At 45.3% G+C, this 25275-nt stretch overlaps 1 protein-coding gene across 2 annotated transcripts in view; it reads right to left on the bottom strand.

The window, feature by feature from the left end:
* SSH3 (slingshot protein phosphatase 3) overlaps positions 1-25275 on the bottom strand; it is a 253908-nt gene that overhangs the window by 35094 nt on the left and 193539 nt on the right. The window contains exons 5-11 of one of the 2 annotated variants that reach the window (XM_078657907.1): positions 17455-17526; positions 15223-15288; positions 14065-14259; positions 10911-11004; positions 7852-7980; positions 6753-6799; positions 3682-3828 (exon numbers count right to left, since the gene is read on the bottom strand). In XM_078657907.1, coding sequence (XP_078514033.1) covers positions 3682-3828; positions 6753-6799; positions 7852-7980; positions 10911-11004; positions 14065-14259; positions 15223-15288; positions 17455-17526 — 750 coding nt within the window. The remainder of the gene's footprint in view (positions 1-3681; positions 3829-6752; positions 6800-7851; positions 7981-10910; positions 11005-14064; positions 14260-15222; positions 15289-17454; positions 17527-25275) is intronic. The other variant, XM_078657986.1, reaches the window with a different exon arrangement.

Genomic DNA, 25275 nt, shown 5'->3' with positions numbered 1-25275 from the left:
AGGGGGTGAGTTTCGCAGGTACTGCGGACTCGTGTGTTAGGGTAGATGGGCTTAGCAGCAGCATAGTAAATACGCAAAATTTTCATTTGACTTTATAGTTTCATTGGGGATGGAATAATAAATCAACAACAGATGTTTATCCTTAGCTGGGCTCTTGAGGGTGGACCGAGTTTTTTGTTCATAGCCCACGGGGAAGGGAGTGCCTATCAATGGAGAGTGGGTGTACATGATCTATAGCTGACCCCACGGAATTTCATCGTTTAACCCATGCTTATTAGACTGGACACGAAAAACCCATCTTTGTTCTTTCTCCAGTAGATGTTTCTCATTGTCAATCTGTTCAATTACCGTCCAGGCTATGTCCTCAGGTTTGTGCCCACTTTCCAGGAAGTGGTTGGTTAGTTTTGTACTTGACTTCTTGCATTCTTGCATTTGATTGTACTTTTGTGCTCACAAGCAGGGCTGTAAAGATAAGAATAGGTGAGCACAAAAGTTAAACGATGAAATTTTGCGTATTTACTATACTGCTGCTAAGCCCATCTACCCTAACACACGAGTCCACAGTACCTGCGAAACTCACCCCCTTTTTTTATAAATATACTTTTTTATATATTTATAGTATTACTCAGACCCTGTTAAAGTCCAACTTTAGACACCGTTAGAATTATTCAGTGATTCTGACACATAATCGGGGCATTAGCCTTTTGAATCCCCCACAGTGACAACTCAGCCTCCATAACAACCCGTTGTATTTTTTATACTGGATCGAGTGCGAGTCACTTCAGACACGGAAACAGCTGTCCGGGAAAGATTATTAATGACAAGGACGAACGCATGCATATATTAAGAACGTATATATTAAGAATGTTTGGGCTGATGTTTCTTGGCAACGAATGTAGACACGGAAGAAAGACTTCCGGTAAAAGCACCACCCTTTGTTCCATCTATGGCGGCCATCTTAAGTTAGCGCGCTAGTCTTGCCAGCAGACATCCAACGCGACCACGGCGCTTAGTAGAGCTTAAATGATTACTCAACCCTAGACGCGATTACTCTTCAGAGCGGCAGTACGGGTAGGAGTAAGGCAGTGTACTTATGCGGACATTGTGAGTAATAGACTTTGACCAAGGTCTTTAAACACTTGGCCTACGAGACAGGGGCAATGATGTATGTGTTCTTTGACGCTAAAGGCGTGGTTTCTCTCTTACAGATTACCGCGGTGAATAACCTACCAACTGTCAGCTTATGGGGCATACAACATGCGCCACAGCAGTATGTATCGTAATCTATCTAAAATCTGGGTGTGCCTAATGGGGATTTTAATGATTGTTTCCAATACCATTACTGGAATTGAAATACGCAAGAATCGGGTCCCTCGTTTTTATCCCTGTGTGGTGCCTATGTGTGCATCGAGTTACAAGTGTGTGTGTGTCGAGATGAAACCAGCCCTAATTTCATGGGGCTACACAATGTTCGGGCAGGAATAACGAACATTCAGGGGGTGGCAGATTGAACCATCTCTCTGTCCATAAAGTCTTAAGTATATTCTTTATCAGTCGGGCTAATATGAATGATAAGTGGGACTTGTGGCGCTAACAATAAGTTGTGCTAAAAGACAAATTACAGTTACAATTGTATAAATTTGTGCTTTTCTCTCTTCCCCCTTTTTTCCATTTTCTTTACAGAGACCACATTTAGGTCATCTTTTTTGAACAATTTTTATCTTGCGTCCCCTGGGCCAGCTCATGCCCTGAAGCTAAAACTACCAGTGGATTTTTACTGCTAGTTTTTAGGACTATAGGCATATCATACTTAGAAACTGAGCATTTTTCTAGTAGGGGCCATTAGAAGGTCCTGATGAGTAAGCAGTAGGGGACTGCTTACGAAACATGTAGACCAGGTAGCAGCTATTTGCTCTACCTCAAAACCCCCTTCTTAACGTCCCCAGCTAGGGAAGTGAATAAATTGTTTTTTTCCACTAGCCAGAGGATTTTTAGTTTTTTAATTCCCACACATTAATAGGTCCCTACACTTCACTGACACCACTCACCTTGCACTGTCACATAGCCTTTGTCACCTTACAAGTGCTCCCGCGTAGTCGTCAGGTCGTAGCCCGCCCCGCCCCGTAGAGGGACGGGAAGACCCCAATGATGAAGCATGACACTAAAGGATTTTTTTAGTGTGTGATGGGTATTTTAACAAGCACATTGTGCTCTCATCTTTACCACCCGAAGAGAGAGTTAATTTTTTCATCACCCATAAAAATAAATATAAAAATTTAAATCACCACACATTGATAGAATCTCTTTGTTTATGCATAATCCTGATGATATACTAGACTGAAATACCAGTGCAGATAGTAAAATACCTAAAATCAAAAGTGACAATAGTGAATAGTCAAAAATGGGTGTTTCTAAATAGTTGAGGTGCCTGAATCAGTAGCAAGAGAAAGATGCCCCAGAAGTTGTAAGCTATGTAATAATAGTGAGTAGTCAAAGATAGATGAGGTATACGAGTCATTAGCAAAATACAATTACAACCAACAATTATATGAGACCTGAAGTGTCACTAGTGAGCAACCCAAATATATGGAATGTCTTCATGTCTTCAATTGCAGGGTGAATAACTATACAATGATAAAACAATATGAGATTTGAAATTGTTCTTTCCGACAGATTGGGAGGGCTTGGGAATTTTGTTTTCTCATGTGTACACAGATGTACTTTGTACTACTGTGTTTTATGCATCCATGGTAGTTAGGTGCATGTATGCCACGAAAGCACCCGGATGACACTACATAGGCCTCTTCACAACTGTGGCATATTACAAAGGAAGTGTGGTCTGTAGAACCACTACTACCTGTCCTATTTTTTTCTCCTACAACTGCTACAAATGAGGGTCAAGTGCTGAAGTAGCTGAACAAGGTCCAGTTTTAAGAGCCATCATAACACGGGCTCTAGGACATCAGAATCCACCCCACAGTTGAGGCCAGACCACCCCTACTCGGCAAATAGTCACCCTAAATGGGGACAGACACTGCATGTCTATAACATAGAACCATGCATGGTACATGCCATGTCCCTCACCAAGCAAAAGCTATACAGGTGAGGTGCTGCACTCCCACTTTGCTACAGTCTACGTCCGCCTTTGTTCCGAAAATTCTACTCAAATATTTTGATCCTCCACCGACCATATTTTGAAGGAGTGCCACCTTTCTAAAAATCAAGTTGGCGGCAGGATCCACCTGGTATTAGAAACAGACTCACTTCCTCATCTGAACACTTTCGATTAAGTTTCAGTTGACCTTTCAGAAACATTTTATTATTTTGCTTTACCATAAAGGAATTTTTCGGCTCTAGTTTGAGTCACCAACCGTCCAACTACGGTGAATGGGATCTTCATAAAACCACATACTACATCAAATGTAATTGTAAATCCCTTAGAGATATGAACACAGGACGCTGCTGTGCTAGCTCTGCACTATCCAATCTTATCTATCTGATCCCTTCCAGGTAGGGTTTCAAAAGGTGCAGTGCTTTGTATCGGCTAGCCGCCAATACTGATCCTCTTCAAAGTTGGGTGGAAGTTGCTGTGGTCAAACTCTACAGCCGAGGGTGCCGTACTGTTTCTAAGTCCGGTCATTAGGAGAACCACTTAACAGGTATGGTATGATGCGTACTCACCGGGCATTGGAGATGAACCGGTAGGTCTCCTTCCAGTGGGACAGAAGGTCAGTTGTTTCCTCATCGTATACTCGCACGTTTAGGTACTTCAGTGACTCTGGGAAGAAGTTATCAATCTCTCGCGTCACGTTCACTATGTGACTGACCCTGGTAGAAAAAGCAGAGGGTGGGGAGAGGCATGAAATGAGAAGATGTGGGAGTAACACATAGTAGGCATGCAAGAGAAAAGGAAGATGCAAAGACTGGGAGACAAGAAAGATGAATTGATTGGGTGATGGGGAAAGGAGGAGGATAATTATTTGATGGTGGGTGAAAAGAGGAAGAACCATGATTGACAGGGGACAAGAAGTTGAACCACAACTGGTTGAGAAAATGTAACGGAGAAAACAAACTACCATTGTTGGATGATATGAATGCGGTTTCACTGACTCCGATTGGTTGATGGTATTAGAGGATCACCATGATTGACTGATAGAGGACTGAAGGGAGGACCACCTGAGCTTGGCAGAGGATGAGGAGTGGGATCATGTATTTATTCCATCAGAAACAATTCTTGGCCACAGACAACCGATCAAGACTGGGCTTGTGTCTTCTCATGTCCCTGCCTGCACAGGCATTGTAAATCCTACCAACCCCCCCCCCCCATCTCCCACGACTCACACTGGAAAGCATTTAGCATCCCCTATCTGTGAGAATGTTATTTTAATAGTAGTTGCAGCCTCAACCATCTGTTAAACATTCTCGCGTTCATTGTAGGTCACCTTATCACATTTCTACCAATAAATTCGAAATCACCACAGCAAGAGGTGGTGTGACAATTTCAGATGTGAAAACATGACAGCGCTAATTTGTCCTTCTGAGGAGATCAGTAAACTTTTGTCCACACCTGAGAGACTTTCAGCCAGCAAAAGTATCCGGTGACATACCACCCACGCTAAAATGTTGGGCAGCTCAGACAATTGTGTCCCCTTGTTTCTGCATGTAGTACATGGTGGTCATATGGTCTGTGTGGACCAGGACTGCTTTCCTTTGGACTCTGGTTTGGAAGCTCGAAGGACAAGCTGTGCAGCCATGAACTCCACCACACCGATGTGGAGAAGCAGTTCTTGTTGAGACCACAACTCCTTGGATAGTGACGTCACCCATGTGAGCTCCCTAACCTGTGGGAGATGCATTTCTTTTGATCGTCACTCACGGATGGGGGTCGAGAAACAATCTGACCAGTAACACGTTCTCTACAGTCCACCATTGACATTTGTGGTGAACACTGAGCTGCCCCCCCAATCAGATCCTCCCAGTCACCAGTGGCTTGAGGCCATTGTCTGGCAATGCATTCCTGTAGAGAATGCATGTGTAACTTGTCTGCAGAACTAACACATTATGTGGCTCCACCATTCCCCACAGTTTCATGATCATTCTCACCATCAGAAAACACAATGTGTGGTGAAGATGTGGCTGGTTTAACCCTCCCTTTTCACTGCACTGAGTGAGGCTCCCACAAAACCCTGGGTTTGCTGTGGACTTAGGGGGGATTTCTGGGATTGACTGAACTCAAGTCTACGGAGTAGCTGAATAGTGTCGAGTATGGTCGAGGCATGGGTATCACGTTTACCAGCCAGTCATACAGATATGGCAACAGATGAAGCTGGCATGTGCCTTATTGCCACTCCCACAATACAAAACATTTGGTAGAGATTGTTATAACCCTGAATAGTACCACCTTGAAGTGGTAATGTGCCATATACCATAAACCTTACATACTGGTGAGGCGCCTTTTGTATGGGGATGTAGTTGGCAGCACAGGGTAATGCTGGCACCTTTGATGTGTGCCCCTTTTAGTAAGGCAAGCCTTGAAGACCAAGCCTTTTACACAGACAAAGGCGGCAGGCCTGACATAGATGTTCGTAACAGCCTAAGGGGAGTGCGGAAGGTGGATCCCTGTTATCCAATTGAATAGTTTCTTGGCATCTAAAATGGCTGCATCGCAGCACAATTTCAAAACAGCGTTTTTTATGTTAGTACAGACAGTAGTATGGGTGTACTGTTCAGGTCAGACTAGAATTTATACTGATATATTAGCACTTGCTAGGGGCAGCCGACACGGTCTGTAGCCGGACACATATAAGGTGGTCACTGCCATGAAATCTGCACAGAGGGGCATGTCTTTTTGGCCATGTTAGTATGACAAGATGGGTGGATGATGGATCAATAGTAAGCATCCTTTTTTTAGCTTAATTACCTGCCATAGAAAATAATTGGGTAATTATACCAGGGAAAAATAATTAAAGGGTGCGAATAATAACAAAGGTTATGGGTAAGAGCAATGCTAAGGTACTCATATGAAATACAAGGGTTTGATGTAAAATGAGAAAAAAGCAAACTGACAGGTTAAGGGAGCTCATGAATGGAGGAAAAAGGCTGCTGGTAAAAGGAGAAAAAGAATAGGAAGGGTACATTTAAGTGTTATGAGTAAATATTAAAAGTGAACTTTACATTAAGGGATACGAGAGGGGCACAGGTCTCTACCTTTAAGTTAATTAAATACACGTTAACAAAGAGAACTCTGAAATTTATCCTAGAGCCTTCCTCCTGTTATCCTGTTACAATTGTAACATCAAAAACTGGAGTCAGAAATTATTCACACCAAGATGCACATGGGCCTGGACCAGAAATCATGGGAGAGAGAACCAGCGGCTTCAACCGTCACTGAGGGATGAGGACAATCGACAGCACTTTAACTTAAGCCACTGAGCAACTTTTCGTGGGTTGTAGAAAATTGGAATTAAGAGATTTTTAATGAGAAGCCTGGCTTCACTTGAGTGGGTCACATAATGAAACGGAATATGCTCTGTAGCGAGAGGGTGAAAAGATGTACTATACGAGTCTAAACGTAAAGAATAATATGCGTGCATCCTTCTTTACTCCTGAGCAATGCTCATCCTTCATATGTCCAATCAGACAAGGACCAACTGGGGAGCAAAGTTTCGTAGAGCTTCCAAACACGAAAGCTGAATGGTGGGGCGTGTGGGAGTCGAGAAGACTAAAGAGTAGAGGCGCATCGAGTAACTCACCCATTTTTCTGCAGCTCTTCCAGGTTAGAGGCATTCCACTCCGAACCCTAAGTAGAAGAAACAAAATATAAGACGCCAAACCTAATCCACAATCTTACGCACTCATGTGACACCACAACTGATGGCAAACTGTGCATAATCAAACCCTAATTCCAAAGACCAGATCCATCCGGGTAGGATCACTAAAGTCCCTCTACTTGACCATATATACCACTCTCAGTAAAATGCGCACTCTGTTCAACAGCGCCCCATCTCACTCCTTCGTGAACGATCATCTCCCTCCCATCTGGTTAAATATATTCTTAACATGCTTTCGTTCCCTTGAGCTCCATTGCACATTTGTCTCTAGTACACCGGCTCCTTGCCTTACATTGGTCATTCAAGCACTCCTGGAGTTCCTACAAAGGGTAGGATTGTAGTGGCCCCTACATCAGGCCTACACTCCCTGTAGCATGTACGGGGCAATATACGTAACACGTTTACTTTCAGAAAGTAACTCTGCTCTGTATTGTAATCCTACTCCACTCCCTCGAGCAGGATTCTACCACTCCCTACATCACACCAACGCCGAGGTGCAGTCCAACAATGTTCCTATGGGATTCCCAGTGGCCACATGGGATTCTTTGGCGGCTGCACTAATCTCCAGGGTGGGGCTTATCTTAGCTCCTCCCAGCCCCCGTGTGTTCACAATTACACCCCAGCATGCATTTAGTCTGGCACCAGACAAGTCCCAATAGCAGCTAGACCACCGGCATCTTTTCGGGAAGAGGAGGCTCACCGGGGCTGCCAGGAGTTTGGTGGGTTTCAAAGGGCACACATCTACAGGCCTCAGCCCTTCATGTTCAACCACCAATGGTCAACAGTTCAGGGGCTGTGTCCCTCATGAGGACTGCCACTGATTGGCTGGGATGTGGAGGGGCGCCCCTGGGGCCCTCCTCTGTATGGAGCTCTCCCGACACTTTCTGAGCTTCAGGATGCAGCTAGGTAGAACCAGTCTAGACTCATATGTCTGCATGCAGCTGCTGGGTAGAAGCCGTGAGGTCTCCAGAGCCAAGGCAGAAGCAGGAGCCGCCTTACGACCATACATTACAACACGTACCAGGTAGAGGTAGTCGAATATCCGCGACGGACGATCCATCTGGGCTAGGATCATCAGCATCTCATTGTCGATGAACTCCTTGTACTCCTTGAGGTTGTAGTTCAAGCGTCGCTCCAGCTCGTTGCGGATCTGCAGGGCGGACGTGGGAGAGAGTTAGGAATAAGATCACAGCGACAGAGGAATGAGTAGAGCATGTGGAAGGCGTGAGGTGGAAAACAGACGGGAGGAGAGGACAGTGGAAAAAGGGAAGTGAGGGGAAAGAAAGAGGAAACAGAGGAAGGGTATAGAGAACAGGAAGTGGCTATGAACAGCCTGAATTTGAAAAGAGCCTTAGAGGAGAAAGGCATTAATGGAGGGGTGAGGAAGGAAGCAAACCGAGTTAAAGGTATTAACTTGGAAAGGAAATAAGGCAGATACGCGTGTAAGAGGTCTGTAGAGGAAGGTGAAAAGAGAAGGTGGTGTGAGTGAAGAATGAAGAGCAGAGAGAAGAGGTGAAAGGGATAAATAGAGGAGAAGAGGGAAGAAAGCAAAGGAAGAATGAAGAGAAATAGAGACTAGAGATGGAGGTTGAAAGAGGAAGGAAGTGTGGAAGAAGGCAAGAAAAATAATAAAATTGAACTGTTCTATAGACTGCGAGCTTACAGAGATAATTACTCCCTGGATTGTTAGGAAATGATGCATATGGCTGTCCTTCCTCAGCATTACAAATCATCCTCCCTTCCTTGTCCTTACTCCTCTTCCTCAAATACCCTCCTGCGTCATTGCCTCTTTCCAACCATGGGATTTTTCAGCTCTCTATAGGATTTGAACACTTCACTTTTTCCCCACAGGTTTTAGGCATTTTGAAAAGCACTTTCCACAGCTCCCAGAGTTTCCAAGCAGGGGTGAGGCCTGCAGAAAGGACAGAGGGATGACTGCAGCTAAAGTGGTGGGATTGCAGAGCAGCTGTTAGCAGATTATCAACACCCAACGCCACACCTGAGGCCTCCATCCACATCACAGCTGAGGAGCAGAGATGAAGGGTGGGCCTGTATAGTGAGTCTCTGGATGGAAGACCCCCAACCCAAGCCACCCAGTGAATGCAGCGTCCAGATAGGACATGCTAAGGTGTCCAACCAGCATGGCTGAAGTTGTGGGCACCATTTAAGCCCTTGAAAGCCTGGGGTGCAATAGTCCAGACCCGCTTGCGCGCATCCATCAAAGAGGGGGTAAGGCTGGCGGTCCTTGCAGAGATCTGGCGCGGTCTGTGAGAGGCTTCACACACATGGAGCGCCCCACACACCAGCTCCCCGACCACAAACCACCCTTCAGCGGCCATTAACTCCTATAGTTTGGAAACGCAGAAGCCATTTGGGGTTCCTGGGTTTACCTTTCCTCGTTGCCCACAGCGTCCCTACTGGGCAATCAGGACACTATGTTGCTGCAGCCAGGACCTTGTTAGGCAGATCTAGAGTGTTCTTTAAAGGAACGAGTGCTTTTCTTTGGAGTTGTATTGAAGGACATTGAGAACATATCTAGGATTCTGAAAGCAGACACTTTGTGGAAACAAACGTTGAACTATTTTAAACATGTAACTTAAACTTTGCCAAAAGACTGTAGAATTGTTGTTACACTTAAGGTTATACTAGAAGGATTCCCAAGTCAGAAATATAATGAACTTGCTAGGTATTCATGATAATTTGTAATGTATGAAGAGTTTCACTAATACTTTTAGGAGTACTCACTTATGACTCAGGATATTAATGTATGTTAAATACTTTGCAGTGGCATGTGAGTCAAGCAGAAACTATAACTCCATATTACCCTAATTGTCCACTTATTTTCATCCACCCCCCCCCCCCCTCTTCTTTAATCACTTTCTCTTCCTCTCACTGTGACCCTTCTGGGCAGTGGTTAATTTGTAAAAATAAAAAATAAAAAGTGCAGGGGTTTTCGTCAGGAGGCAGCTTGCACCAGCCCTTTTCTCCTGTTAGCACCACCTGAAACAAAACCAACTACTAACCATGAAAGTGGGGAGAGAATGTGGCATAACGGCCAGAGCTGCAGACTTTGGAGCTGGGGAACCAGGTTCGAATCTCAGCATCGGCTCAACATCCTGTGATTCTGGGCAAATCACATAGGGCTAGATGTAGGTAACTGGGAAATACCGATTCCTAAATACCGAATTTTACCGATTCGGTATTTAGGAATCGGTATGTCAGATGTAGGTAAGAATTCGGTAAAAAATACTGAATTCTTAATATTAGTTATTACCGAATCGGTAATTGAGATTCGGTAATAACGAATACCTACCCATAAATTCCTATGGGCTTGGAAGCCCATAGGAATGATTGTGAAGACATTCTGTATTACCGATTTGGTATTACCAAATCGGTAATACCGGGAGGTATTTCAAGGGTGCCCGGGTGTCCAAAGGATACCCTGTTGCACCCCTGAAATGTGCATGTGTGCACATGTGGCACACATGCATGCCCTCAGGGCATGGATGTGTGCCACATGGCACACTTCAAAAAGCAAAAAAGTGCGTTTTGAAAGGAAATCGCTATTTACCACCAACTTGGAGTTGGTGGTAAATAGCGATTCCTTAAGGCGCACTGTTTTAAGTGCTACCTACATTGCATTTAAGGGATCAGTATTACCGATTCCTTAAATGCAAGGCCATAAGGAATCGGTATTAAGGAATCGGTATTTACCGATTCCTTAATACCGAATCCTCCCTACATCTCAAACGCCTAAATACTGTCAATAACGGTGAAATTTAACAAATTTCACAGTTACCGACCGGTATTGGGTCACCTACATCTGGCCCATAATCTCACCATGCCAACCATAGATAAATGTGCCCTTAACAGGTGCTCATGAAAAGCGTTAGTGTTGAAGATTAAGTGCCGGTGCTGAGCACCGGAACCCACCGGCTCAAATTAAGCACTGCTTCTAGGTCATCTGCCGTCTCCGTTTTCTCCCGCCAAGTCTTTACGTTTCTCCTCTTTCTACTATCCTTTCTTTCTAGGATTTCCTACTCTTTTTCATCCTCCTCCCTCCCCCCGTCAGTACCTCACCTCCTTGGAAGTGATGCTCTCCAGGTCCGTGGTCATCATCACCTCCCGGAGCTTGGCCTTCACCGTGTGCTCCGTGATCTCGCGCTCCGACGGCCTGTGCAGAGAGAGAACAAAACTGGTGCTAGCGGAGGGGCAAGCTTGAGGTGGCAGACATGGGAGGGTCAAAAGATCAGCATTTTGAAGGTCCAAGGAAGGAGGAGGAAGATCTGGAAGAGCAGAGAGAAGCAGGGAATGCAGTCAGGGCAGCAAAGGCACAAGCAAAGAGAAAACAAGCAGTGGCAAAGCCAATAGGTCTGGATTTAAAGTGCCAACACATGCAGCATAAGCACATTAAAACCAGACAAGAAATGCGGATTCCATTGAAGAGTTCCAAGTCGTTAAGTAGTCCCTCATGTAGTTCATGTCAAGCACTGGCGTGGAGGTTGAAGGATACACCCAATAGCATTAGATAAGATGAATATTCCTCTCTGCTGAGCAAAGATTTGATTGCCAAGGTCTCAAGCCATTGGCTAAAAGAACCTGTTTGAAGAAAGTGCATGACTGAAAAAGCCAGTCCTAAAGTCCAATCTACATGTATTGTAAACAATAGCTCTGTCTGAGAGCTGGGCTGCTAAAACCCAGACCTAAGAAGGCAATCCAAGAAAAAATAAAGATTTTAGGAATGCGGATAAAAAGGGAATATACATTACAGGAGAAGTCTGTAGCAGAAAATCAGGAAAACAGTGTTGAAGCAATGTGTATGATCAGTATTCAGAACAGATAGCAATGAGGAGCTACAGGTGGGCAATGAATAGAGGGTGTCTGACACTAGGTCCGAATTCTTTCATCTGTCATTTAATGCCCTGGATCAGCCGCAGCTGTCTGAAACTCAACTAGGAGAAGACAGAAGTCCTAGTCCTCAGACCCTCCCCCGTCACGTGGGACAGCTCCTGGTGGTCTTCCGCACTCGCCACGCCTCCTACCCCCATGGACCACGCCCGAAACTCGCCATCATACTAGACTCCTCCCTCACCATGACCCGGCAGATCAACGCCATCGCCTCCACCTGCTTTAACACCCTCCGCATCCTCCATAAGACCTTCAAGTGGATGCCCCCCCCCCCCCCCGAAGCCAGAAATACAGTCACCCACCCACACACAACTAGCAGACTGGACTACGGAAATGCCCACTACGCTGGAATCAACAAATCTCTACTCCGCAAGCTCCAGACCATCCAGAACACCGCAGCCAGACTCGTCCTCGGAATCCTACAACATGAGCACATAACTCAACACCTGTGAGACCTCCACTGGCTCCCCATCAAGAAGAGAGTAACCTTCAAGCTACTCACCCACACCTACAAATCCCTCCACAACAACGGACCCAAATACCAAAACGAAAGAGTCTCCTTCCACGCACTCACAAGGAACCTCGGCTCTGCTGACCTCGCCCTGGCAGTAACCACGCGCATCCACAGAACCAGAGCGGGTGGAAGAGCCTTCTCCTACGTCACGGCAAAGACCTGGAACGAGCTCTCAGTCACCATCAGACGCTCCCCCGCTCTGCACACCTTCAGGAAGGGGCTTAAAAGCCGGCTCTTTGGCTGACTGGAGCTGCACCCCGGCCCCCCCAGTGCCTTAAGGTCCTCACGGGTAAGTAGCACGCTTTATAAACCCCCGATTGATTGATTCCCTGCCTTACGTCAGCTGCACCTTTACTCTGTCTGCATAAACTGGCTCAACCATCCTTCACATTAGAATGAGTTTTATGTTAAGCATAATATATAAACATACCACCAAACTTTTTAAATAATTTCAAAGCAAATTTTGTTTATGGTTAAAGTAAAATTTGTTGTAATTATTTGAAAATAAATGTAAGTAAAAATATGGAATAATGTTACAATAATGCTACTTATTTTAACTATATATAAATTAATGTAATTCAAAACGTTACAGTTCAGATTAGCACTGATATCACTAAAGTAAAGTAAATTATTTACTTGAAAATATGGCATGGGGTAGTTATATGGTTTAGAACTGTTTAATTTAGTGTTTGCACAATTTAATACAATATGTTAATTGAATACTTTTACATTTAATTAATTATTGGGTTAGCATAGCAAATACAAAAAGCATTACTTATTAATTTAATTAAATGTGATTTACTAAACAAAGTTAGGGTTAGAACTTATTTATTGCAATATAAAATGGGGATTTCATTTACTTTAGTATTAGAACAAAGAACAAGTTACTTACCTTCGGTAACGCACTTTCGGGTGGATACTATAAATAACCGCTGACTTCTCACCTTTAGACTGTCCCCTAGTTGCCATACTGAAACCAGAAATTTTAATCGCAGTGCTCCCATATTCCACCAGTGACGGAGTGCAATCTGACCCCACATTGATTTTATTCCGCCCCAAAGTGGTGGAGCGGAGTCGCATAGACGTGACACCTGCACACACGCCATTATCTTGCTCAACTCTTTCCGCAAAGTAGGAAAGGGAGCATAAAAATGGTCAGTACCAGTGTGTCGAGCTTCAATTTGGGACCTCCTGACCACTCCACAGAAAAGGAGTGGAAGGGGTGGGTGAAGGGCAGTGAGGAATCTGCAATTAGATAGAGTATCTACCAGAAAGAGTAAGTAACTTGTTTTCTAATGGATACATTTAAACACAGATTCCAGAGCTGTACAAAAGCTACCAACGGGTAAAGCAGATACCATGCTTTGTCCCTTGGAGCACATTGCGTGGCTCACAAGTTGGGAGTCTACAACTTGGAGCATCGATTGACTAGTCTAAGTCTCACATGTTGGTGCAGAGTCCCAAACTTGACCATCTGAAATTATGCCCGCGGACTTTAAAGAGATCTTATTCCTTTAAAGTCCCAAGTGTGCCTTAAGTTTGGCAGCCTCCATCTAGAAATGTTTGGCCATGGACTTGATTTTCCATTATCAAAAGAGGTGGAGCAATTTGAGCGTCCCCCCCCCAAAATAAGAGCACATGCAGCACCTCAAGAGGGCTTGCAGGATTGCCAAGGCACTGGAAGAAATGCACAGGGTGTCAATAAATGTCAGAGGATAGGGCTTCAGAAAGCTACAGGGCAGACGTCTGTCCCAAGAACTGCTCAATGGTGTTAGTAGCGAGGTGCAACAGATAGAAAGAAGGTATACTGACTGCTCCGAGAAGAAGGATGGGGAGTCGGGCCGCACAGAAAGCAGGTCAGACATGGCCGTCCACTCATTGATACAGCTCTGGTCAGAGGCGATGGCGGCTTCGTAGTGCTGCACCCAGCACAGGGCGCTGCTTGCTGGGAAGTGGTTGTGATTGAAGGCAGACTCGCAGGCCTTGTGTAGCACCTGCATCATGGACCTGTGTAGAGAACAGCAAAAGAAACAACATAGATGAGTCAACTAGGAACTTCCCAAGCAGAGTTCAAAGTCTACACTGGTGTCAGTGGTGGCTGTGAGGTCAACTCAGCCAGTGGAGAATGTCTGACTGAGCTCCACTTGGTGAAGAGAAAGGTGGTATGACTCCACTCCAATCAACTCCACCAAGTAGATCAGGAGGTGGTAAGTACTCTCAGGGACCATGGAGGGGAAGAAGAATATGTCATTGACTTCCCTCGAGAGAAATGGACGGGTTCACTGGCCCTTCAAAGAGGGAAGGGTGTTGGATCGAAAAACTAAGCCCGTTTGTTTGGAGGTGGTGTGGGATAAACTTGCTGAACCTCTCTGTTGGTGTGTGAATTGAGATCACATTCACTCCTCTTTGAAGCAGAGGGAAATGAGGGTACATGGGCTCACCGAGTTACTTTCTCCTAGGATTGTGGGTGGTTCTAAGGAGGGACAGGAAGACTTTAAGAGCTCATCGTGGTTGTCGGCGACCTTCAGCTCACCGCGTAATTGTGATGGGGAGAAAAAGTGCGATTCACTCAACTGCTCTGACTGTAGGGCACAAGAAGGAAAACAGGGAGGGTGAGAGGGGACAGCTCTTTTAAGGGGGTACAGAAGGAATGGCTCATGAGGGCCAATGCGGGCTGGTGAAGCGCAGAGCATCTCAGGGTGAGGGGGCAACAAACTCCCTGAGACCCTCAGAGGCATGAGGGAACGACTCGTGAGGCCCTTGAAGGAGAAAGTGGGGAAAGAGGGAACATTCCACTGAGCTCCTGAAGAGTGAGGAGGAATGAGTCACTGAGACTCACGTGTGAGAGAGGGAACAAGCCACACTGGGAGGCAAACCTATGGTTTATTGTTAGAGAAAGGATCCCAAACATCACAGAGAAATCAACACCATTCAAACGTTAAAGTCAACTTCACCTGTCATGGGACTCACCACATAGTTTGGACAGAGATGGGCTTGAAAATGCGTGTCACATCATCGGAGGTCACACTGAAACCCCTACAGAAACAGAAAATAGAATTACAAGGGGTTAGTATCTTTGGATTCCTGGAGTCTACTGAAGTGGCGGCAGTCGTGTAGGGGCGCCTGGGCTCAGGCAAAGAAGGAGGGCAGGGGTCGGTTACAAGGCGGTGGGTGTACGCTGCCCACCATTCGTGAAGGTGGCGAGGGAGGACCGTGGACGTGTGCCCCATCTGAGGCTGGTGCCATCTAAATGCCCACCAAATGCAATGCTCATGGCCCCATCCCTGAAGTGACAGATGGAACAACAAAAGTTGTAAATAATCTTACAGATAATGTAATGTAATGTGTATACTTGTAAAGCGCACTGTTGCCAGCCGGCGTCCTGGCGCTCTATACCGCTGGGGAACCCGTCCTGGCTTTCCCTGTGGGATGGTCCCTGCTGGGAATCCCCAAGGTGGAGCCAGGCATCCCCGGCGTTGATGGGGCCGTTTTGGAGATTAGGCAAGCTAATGCCCAGAGTTGCCGAGACGGACCCCTGGTTAGAGTAGGCACCGAGGCGAGAATTATCGAGTCTGCTGACCCTGGTCCACGACCCTGCCGCGTCTGGAATCGAACCCTGGTCCCGGGCCGACTTCTGCTTCCGGGTCTGCCGCCTCTAACCAGTGAGTCACACCACTCCACCACAGATGAGATTAAATACCCCACACATACGCCCCTGAATATGGCATTATGCATTGCTTTGAGTAGGTGTTATTTATTTATACTGCTTGTTTGAGACGTTATTAATTGGTATTCGACATAAGCATTGCATTTGGTGCGCAAGTTAAGGTTCCTATGCCTGTTGTGAATTGTGGTCCGAATAATAATTTTTAGAATTTCAGTGACTTTTTGGTTTCATTGGTAACCATAGCTACACCTTAACTGTTTTTTCAACAGAATTTGAGGGTTTTTTAAAACACACGTTTAGGTGTTAGAATCAAAGCTAACCCTAATGTCCCTTTAACCTTTCATTTTTACAGTGAATTTTTGGGGTTTTTAATGGTCCTATACCACACCGAAAGATTTCCTGCATCTTCGTCTATGTGCAGCAGGTCTTTGCCGACAACCAGGCACTGCTCTCACCCCACCACAGGTGGTCCACCCCGGTGTTCGGACAGTCTCTGCACCCAACCTGCCACATCATTATAATAAATGGGGTAGCCCAACGAAAATTCCTTGGACATGGGTGTCGAATGGTACAGAAAACAATGGTTCTAGACTCTTTTCATACAATTTTCTTCTCTAAACAATTATCATTCAATTAGGCTTTTGACCATGCGTAAAGTCAGCTCGCGGTTACATAGATCCAGAAATAGTTAAAGTATTTAGATGTGCACACAGGCAGACCACTACGGCACACAGCCTTCAGCCGTGCACAGCAGGGGTGTGCTACAGGGCCTGGCCTTTGGTAAGGCCCCGCTGCAGGGATTAGGCGCCCTCACTGACCCATGGACCTTCTGCGGACCTGGATCCAGATCCAGAAGAGGGTCAAACAAGGCCTCAAGACACTTCCTGTAGGTTTGTGCTCCTCTAGGACTTGGACCCTGTGCGGCGGTGTTCTCCAGACCGCTTTTGTTTTTATTTTGCCGCAAAGTGTTATTCCCTGTGGACACCAGCTTCCTAACTCCAGAACTCCCCTTCTGAGCCAGGTGTCAGGAGATGCTGCCCCTGCCCCATGTTGCGGTTTTCAATTTTACGCAGCTGCAGGGAGCCAATCAGAGTTTAGGATCCCAACTTTGAACTTGCAAACAAGAAATGGCTGATGGGAGAAAAAGCTCCCTCATCCAATCAGATTTAATTGTTTCTTTTTTTATTTTGGATCATCGGAAGGTCTACAAACCTGGGATCTCAGGCCGCAGCAGATTAATCCAGTTATTTCTTAACCATAACCCATTGAAACCCAGTAAAAAAAATATTACATTTAAGTTCGCAAAAACCACCTGACGGATTTACAGCAACCCAAATTCTACTTTCATGCTTAGTTTGGTGAAATGGAAATTAATTTTTTCTTCTTCTTTGGAGATCAAAAAATCCTCTGGGAATTGCAATGGGAAATTCACCTTTTTAAACTTCCCTCCCTTATTGAAGTCCCAGTTTGGCAGAGCTGCAAGTTGTGAACGGATACGACGTGTGGCGTCAGTTTCTTATAAGGCTAACACATACCCATCACCATCCAGGAAAACCTGAGTATTGCTCCACACGGGCAGGACCATCCCGATGGTACAGAGGTTGCACCTGGAAGGAAGAAAAACGTAAAAAAAAAATCTTTTGAATCTTTACGCGGATAAAAAAAAATCCATAAAATAATCACGGAATAAAATACAATAACGTACAGTAAAATGCAGCAAAATACACCCCAATATTTCAATAATTCATCGTAAATATTAAAAGTTCAAATAAACGATATTAAATCTGAAACCAAGGGTCATAATCCATCTGGGAGACATCGCTATACATATAGATGAAGTTCAGTGATCTATAGAAAAGGATCCAATGTAGGGTGTCAACATTAGTGTTAAACCGACATCCTCAAACAGGTCACCTAACAATTTCAGAATTTCTTTACAGTTTGAGCATCTATTCGCAGAGAAAAGTAGTAAGAGGAGATGGTCGCAATATACAAATCCTTGTCTGAGAGCGAAAGAAACGGGACCTGTGTAGAACATGCAAACACTGTTCCAGATAAAATATACAAATAAAATCAACGACCCCTTACTAAGAACATTAATAAATTTATGCAGGTCTCAATCAAGGTCGCCTCACTACTCGACTTCGTATGTTAGAGCTTCCAAAAATGAACAGGAATTCCTCCTGTTAACAGCAGTAAAAATGTAAACAAAGGCTGCAGAGCATAAGTCTATATTATCAAGTTTACGAATAAAATTATAGGCGTCCTGGTAATGGGTGAAGTTTTTAGGCGTAAACAGCGGTTTTAAAGGAAAATGCTACTTACCAGTATGCATCTGTTCTTGGCATGTAGAGCTGCAGAGTCTCACACTTAGCATTAGATCGCCACCTGGTGTTGGGCTCGGATGAATGCATGTTGTTGTTGACTTGGAAGAAGTCTTTGTAGTCATGAGATAGGTAACACCTCCCTTGGACGATAGGACGCATGGGCATAAACTCCATCCTTAGAATGTTTTTTCGCCATGACGGGAAATTATGGAGTTAGTAGAAAGAAGAAAGTATGTTCATGCGTGTATATCTAATTAAGATAGAACTGAAAGAAATACAGGTCCCGGGGAGGCGGGTGGGCATGCGAGACTCTGCAGTTCTACATGCCAAGAACAGATGCATACTGGTAAGTAGCATTTTCCTTTCGAGACATATAAGCTGCAGATCTCACACTGAGCATTGATTATACAGCAGTTTCTCCCCTAGCGGTGGTCGCCTGTATCTGTTGAAGTAATTTGAAAGAGAATTTTGAGGACAGCTTGGCCTACAGCAAATTGCTGCTTGGCTTGCACATCAACACACTAGTGTTTAGTGAAGGTATATGTTGTAGACCATGTTGCTGCCTTACATATGTCTTCTAGGGGAATGTTCCTTAAGAAAGCCATAGAGGCTCCTAGCTTGCGTGTGGAATACGCTCTAGGAGGAATTAATAATGTGCGTTTTGCTTTCTGATAGCATATTTGGATACATTTTACAATCCACCTTGCAATACCAGATTTAGAGATGGGATTGCCTTTATGTGGTGGTGAGAAAGCTACAAACAATTGCTTGGTTTTGTTAAATGACTTAGTTCTGTCAATGTAATAAAGAAGGGTTCTTTTCACATCTAGTGTGTGTACAGCTCTTTCTGCTACAGAGTTTGGATTTTTTTAAAACACTGGCAACTCCACTGATTGATTAAGATGAAATGGAGTAATGACCTTAGGAAGGAATTTTAGATTTGTTCTGATGTAATTGTAAGAATGGTTCTTGTATAGTGAAAGCTTGAATTTCACTTACTCTTCTAAGAGAGGTAATGGCTACTAGGAACGCTGTTTTCCATGTGGGGATTGTAGTTCACATTTGTGTAAAGGTACAAATGGGGGTCCCATGAGCCTGGTAAGAACAATATTGAGGTTCCACACTGGAGAGGGTGGTAATCTTGGAGGAATGATCCTTTTTAGCCCTTCCATAAATGCTTTAATCGCAGGACCATAAATAGTGACAAATGTTGTCTGGTTTGTAAGTATGCAGCAATGCTGCAAGATGTAAACATATAGATGAGTATGCTAGATAACATCTTTGTAAATGCAATAGATAGCAAATGATATTCTGGATGGAAGCATCTAGTGGATCAATATGATTGTTAGTGCAGTAAATGGCAAACCGTTTCCATTTTGCAGCATAGCAAGCTCTAGTAGTGGGTCGGCTAGCTTCTTTAATTATGTTCATACAGTCTGGTGGCAGGTTAAGGTAACCAAACTCTAAGACTTCAGGAGCCAGATCGCCAGATTCAGTTGATTTGGATCTGATCTCTCCATGGTTCTGTGTTAGCAGGGATGGGGACAGACACAGTCTTTGGTGTGGAACTAGTGGGAGTTCTAGCAGCGTTGTGAACTACAGTTGGCGTGCCCATGTGGGAGCTACCAAGATTAGTTTGAGAGACTGTTGTCGGAGCTTGTGTACCACTAGAGGGATTAGTGGGAGTGGTGGAAAAGCGTACGCAAATCTGCCTGACCAGTTGATCCATATCGCATTGCCCTTGGACAACGGGTGTGGAAACCTGGCGGCGAAGGTTGGGCATTTTGCGTGTTCGTGTGTGGCGAACAGATCTATGTCTGGTTGGCCCCACTTGTGGAAGAATGGTTGAAGAACTGGTGGATGTAGTTCCCATTCGTGAATCTGTTGCGTCCGTCAACGTAACAGATCTGCAATCTGATTGTGAACTCCTGAAGGTGTTCGGCCAGAAGATATATTTTTTGTGGAATGGCCCATCTCCAAATGCTTTGTGCAAGATGGGACAGTTGCAGAGAATGTGTGCCTCCTTGTTTTTGTATGTAGCACATGGCTGTCATGTTGTCCGTCCGGATCAAGACAGCTTTGTTCTGTACATGTACTTGGAACGATTTTAGTGCTAGGAATATTGCTAGCAGCTCTAGGTGATTGATGTGGAGCACTTTGTTGAGAGGTCATTCTGCCCTGAGTTGTATGGTCTAGGAGATGGGCTCCCCATCCTGTGAGAGATGCGTCTGTTGTAAGTACTATCTGTGGAACAGGTTCGAGGAACGACCGCTCTCTGCACAAGTTTTTGGTGCTCCACCACTGCAGAGAGCGATGTGTGCAGCTTTCTACCAACACCAGATCTGTAAGTTGTCCGTGAGCCGGATTCCACTGATGTGCTAGACATTCTTGTAAGAGACGCATTTGAAGTCTTGCATATGGCACAATAAAAATGCAAGATGCCATCATGCCTATGAGTTGCATGACAACTAGCTGGGAGATTGTGTTGATTTTGAAATTTGTTGACTAAGGCTTGAATGCGCTGTATCCTGGCTGGACTGGGATAAGCTAGAGCTGTAGAGGTGTTTATTGTGGCCCCTAGATATTGGTGTATATGAGAGGGCTGGAAATGCAACATGGTGTAGTTGATGGTGAACCCCAAGTCGTGTAATGTTTGAATGGTTTGAGGAGTGTGCTGAACACACTGATTGAATGACTTGGCTTTTATTAGCCAGTGGTTTAGATATGGGAAGACATGGATTTGTTGTCTTCGGAGAGGTGCTGCTACTACTCCAAGGCACTTTGTGAACACTCTGGGTGCAGTTGTCACCCCGAATTGAAGGACTTTGAACTGATAGTGTTGTCCTTCTAGTACAAACCTTAGATACTTCCTTTGAGAAGGATGTATGGGAATGTGAAAGTAGGCGTCCTTGAGATCTAGTGTGGCAAGGAAATCGCCTTGTTGTAACAGTGGGAGCACTTGTTGTAAAGTGATCATGTGAAAATGATCTGAGTGTGTATACAGGTTGAAGGGCCTGAGATCAAGAATTGGTCTTAGTGTCCCGTCCTTCTTGGGTATTAGGAAGTACAGCAAGTAAACCCCTGTTCCCTGATGTTGTAAGGGAACTATCTCTATTGCGTCTTTTTGAAGCAATGAAAGAACCTCTTGTTTTCGTAGCGTAAGATGTTCTGCTGACATGGGACGCTGTCTGGGTGGTATATGTGGAGCGGTAGCTGTAAGATCTAGGCAGTAACCATACTGGATAATTTGCCTTACCCACTTGTCTGTTGTGCTGAAATTCCAGACAGGTAGCAACTGTGCTAATCTCCCCCCCCACAGGAGTGGAATGTTGTGGGGGGAGTGGAAGGAAGTCACTGTTTTGTGGTAGGAGAGGTACGATTGGTGTTGTTACCTCGACCCCTTCCTTTATTGCGGTTTCCTCTGTATGCGCCTCTAAAATATCCTCTGTTAGGGGATGTTTGTGCATTGGCTTTAAAGGAGGATGAGTTATCTGCTCCCATTTGCTTAGAGGTTCCTCTGTAAAAGGAGCGACGAAAGGAGCCTCGTATTTGTGGGTGTCTGTAAAGCTCCCATAGATTTGGCAGTCTGTGTCTTTCTTCATTTTTTCTAGTGTAGTGTCCACAGCCGGGCCAGAAAGCAGCTGTTGGTTAAATGGCCGATTAAGAATAGTAGTCTGGACCTCTTGTTTAAAACCTGAGATGCATAGCGTCTAAGGAGGACACTGGTATTTATTGCTCGAGAGGCAGTGTCTGCTGCATCAAGTGCACATTTGATTGACGCATTTGAGATTAGCTTACCCTCTTGTATTAGCTCATTTGCTTGTGTCTTATAATGGTCAGGCAAATGTTGTAGCAGTGTCTCTAACTGGCCCTAATGTGCTCTGTCATATCTTGAGAGCAGTGCTTGCTTGTTAGCTATGCGCCAGGTATTGGCTGCTTGGGCAGCTACTCTTTTACCTAAAGCGTCTATCATCTTAGACTCTTTATCAGGAGGTGGCGTTTCTCCTGAGGTTTGGGAGTTAGCACGCTTTCTAGCATTGAAAACTACTAGAGAATCTAAGGGTAGCTGTGCTTTAATGTAGGCAGGATCTCCAGGGGCAGGCCTATACTTCTTTTCTATTCTGGAGTTTAAAATCCTGGCACGTACAGGATCTTTAAACACTTCTGGGGCATGCTTAATGACCCCTTTAATCATTGGTAATATCTGCACTGACTTTTGGAACTGCTCAAAGGTATCTTATAAAAAATCCTATTCTGCCTCATCTGAGTGCATTGTGACCCCATGATAGATGGCAGCCCTATTACTTAATTGTCCAAAACCAATATTGTCTTCTGGAGGAGATGGTTTTGAGGGGTATGTGTGTGGATCTGGGATGTCTGGTATGTCCTGTGTGACAGGGAACTCCCAATCAGGTGGATTATTTGGGTACGTAAAAGTCATCTGGGTCACCGCCTACCCCTATGTAATCATCATCATCATCATCATCGTGATGAGGAGTTGTGTGTGGTGGAGAAAGATTAGGTTGAGAATTCTGAGGTATAATAGTATTAGGGAGAGGAGGTGGGTTAGAAGGAAGCATAGGAGAAGAAGGGTGCATAGGCGATGTGGCAGAGTCCTTCTTCACAGGCACTGGAGGAACAGGTGCTTTGTCTAACTTCCTCTTTCTATATTGTGCAGTGGTGACATGTCCTGCCTCTGGATCAATGTAGATCTTTTTTCTGCGTAGGATCAGGATGAAAAAGCTCCTCTTCTGGAGGAACCGCTTCCGGCGCCGATCTTTTTTGTTTCCGAGCGGGGCTGTTGATTGTCTTTGTCCTTAGCCTTAGGAGGCGTAATGGAGTCCTTTGGCGTAGGTTTTGGCTCCGAGGATTTTGGTTTTGGAGCTGAAGCCGGTTTCTTCGGTATGGAAGCGTCGGAAGCTGGCTTGTCTACAAGCTTGGGAGTTTTTGGGCCTGATTTATCTTTCGAAGTCGACGGCATCGAAACTGGTTTCGGACCCGGGACGTCTTTCGGTTTCAGTGCAGACGGCGCTGGTGGAATTGGCACATGCGGTTTGCTCGATCCCGAGCTACCGGAAGACTTTTGGATTTTCTTCGGAGCCCGGCTGGACAGCGGGGCTCTTGAAGTAGGTTTTCGGTCGTGACTGGGCCCAGCAGATGGAGTGTTGGCCATTGCCTTCGATTTTGGTGGGGGGGTTGGGGTAGGGGCAGTAGTACTCACTCGTTGACCCGGAGTGATGGAGTCATCAGAGTCATCTGCCCCGGATACGATTTTGAGATCTTCGTAATCTTCTTCTGGGACATCTGGGCCTAGGTCAAAGATGCCCACTGGTTCTGGAGCTGATCTCTGCATGATGTGTCGTCGAGCTCTTCGATCTCAAATGGTCTTCTTTGATCAAAAGGACGCGCATGCTGAACAGGTACACTCGTCGTGTTCCGGTGATAAACACAGGTTGCAGACCTTGTGATGGTCACTGTGTGGAAATTTAGCTCCACACTGGGGGCTTTTCTTGAATGGCGTCCTTTCCATGAGCTGTAGGCCTCACGGCGTGGATAGGCCCAACGGCCCGCGTCTACGACCGGAATCGAGCTGATGAAGGTCGAGATGTTTAAAAGTTAATCTGAAGAGTTTAAGTACGTTTTTTGCGTCAAACTACTTTAAAAGGTAGATTTTGAAACCATAGCGAAAAAGTTACATCCGAACCCAGTGGCGGTAAAAAAACAATCTAAGGATGGAGTCGAAGCCCATGCGCACAATCGTCCAAGGGAGGAGTCACCTATCTTGTGGCTACAAAGACTTCTTCCGAGACGTCAACAACATGCAATCATCCGAGCCCAACACCAGGTGGCGATCTCAGGCTAAGTGTGAGATCTGCAGCTCATATGCCTCGAACACTATTTTTCTTCTATCTCTATAAACTTTCAGAAGAGAATAAAGTGCAACAAAAAGTCAAAAGAGAGTCCAATAAGTATACCATGGACCAGATGCATCAAAGGGTTTTGCCAATTCTGTGTCTATGGGAAAATGTGTTCATGCATATGGCCCCTTGGCCTTCGACCAATGCATCAGTAATACAGTAGGTGCATTTGACTAAGTAGTGTGTGTAAAACGCATGTGTTACGTTTACAACATCGATGCAGAACGTTTTCACGTCCCTCAAATATCGCCCCACAACCAGGACAATGTCCAGGATCACACAGGAGCCAAGTAGAGTGCAGGAAATACGAGGGGGTGCGAGGAGGGCCGGTTGCACCAGGTCATGCAGATACAGGCGATCTGGACAAACTCAAATAGGTGCAAGTCCCAAGGAGGAAGGGGGGTGGGGGGTGGGGGTGGGGGAGAGCTTCAGACCAATTCACACATCAGGGTCAGAGCTCAGGCAGTCAGTGGGGGCGCCAATGTGAAGCATGAAGGGGTTTCCTACACAGCAGTGCAACTGTTTTTCAAGTGAAAATAGAAAAATGTAATAAAGCACTTCTTTCCAAATTTCTACGGTCCGTTTTAAGCACTCTAAATAGGTGTTGCCCCTGCCACGCTGCCAATGATAGTACAACAGACACAACTACTTACCATCACACGCCTACAAGTGAGACAATTCGGACTATTTCAGCCCCCAAAGCACAGCGGGGGAATTAGCCCCACGTGTGAGCGTTCTGACCGTTATGACTAGCTCAGCTCGTCATGAGCACACGGGAACCGTGGTTCATATGAGCATGGGAGGGGTTAATAACTAACGGTTGTTGTAATCATCTCTGAAATACACAGACAGCGCCACCTTGTTGTAGACACAAGTGCCGGTGTTGACAATTAAGTGTCGGTGCAGAGCACCAGAAACCACCAGCGCAAATTAAGCTTTGGAGAAGGTATCCACCTGACCACACACAAACCGATTTCTCCTCGCTTATTTCGAGTTTTGTGCACGGTCACACAGTCGACAAAACAGAGGGCTGTGCAAACCAGTTCAAGCTGCAGAGCCGGCGCAGGCTTCAAAGGCTGGCCGAGTCCCACTGGTTACAAAGCGTGGATCG

Source organism: Lissotriton helveticus, chromosome 1_1 (assembly GCF_964261635.1).
Source record: "Lissotriton helveticus chromosome 1_1, aLisHel1.1, whole genome shotgun sequence".
Taxonomy (NCBI): Eukaryota; Metazoa; Chordata; class Amphibia; order Caudata; family Salamandridae; genus Lissotriton; species Lissotriton helveticus.
The sequence above is the reverse complement of the archived record's forward strand: the minus strand, read 5'-3'. Positions and strand labels throughout refer to the sequence as shown.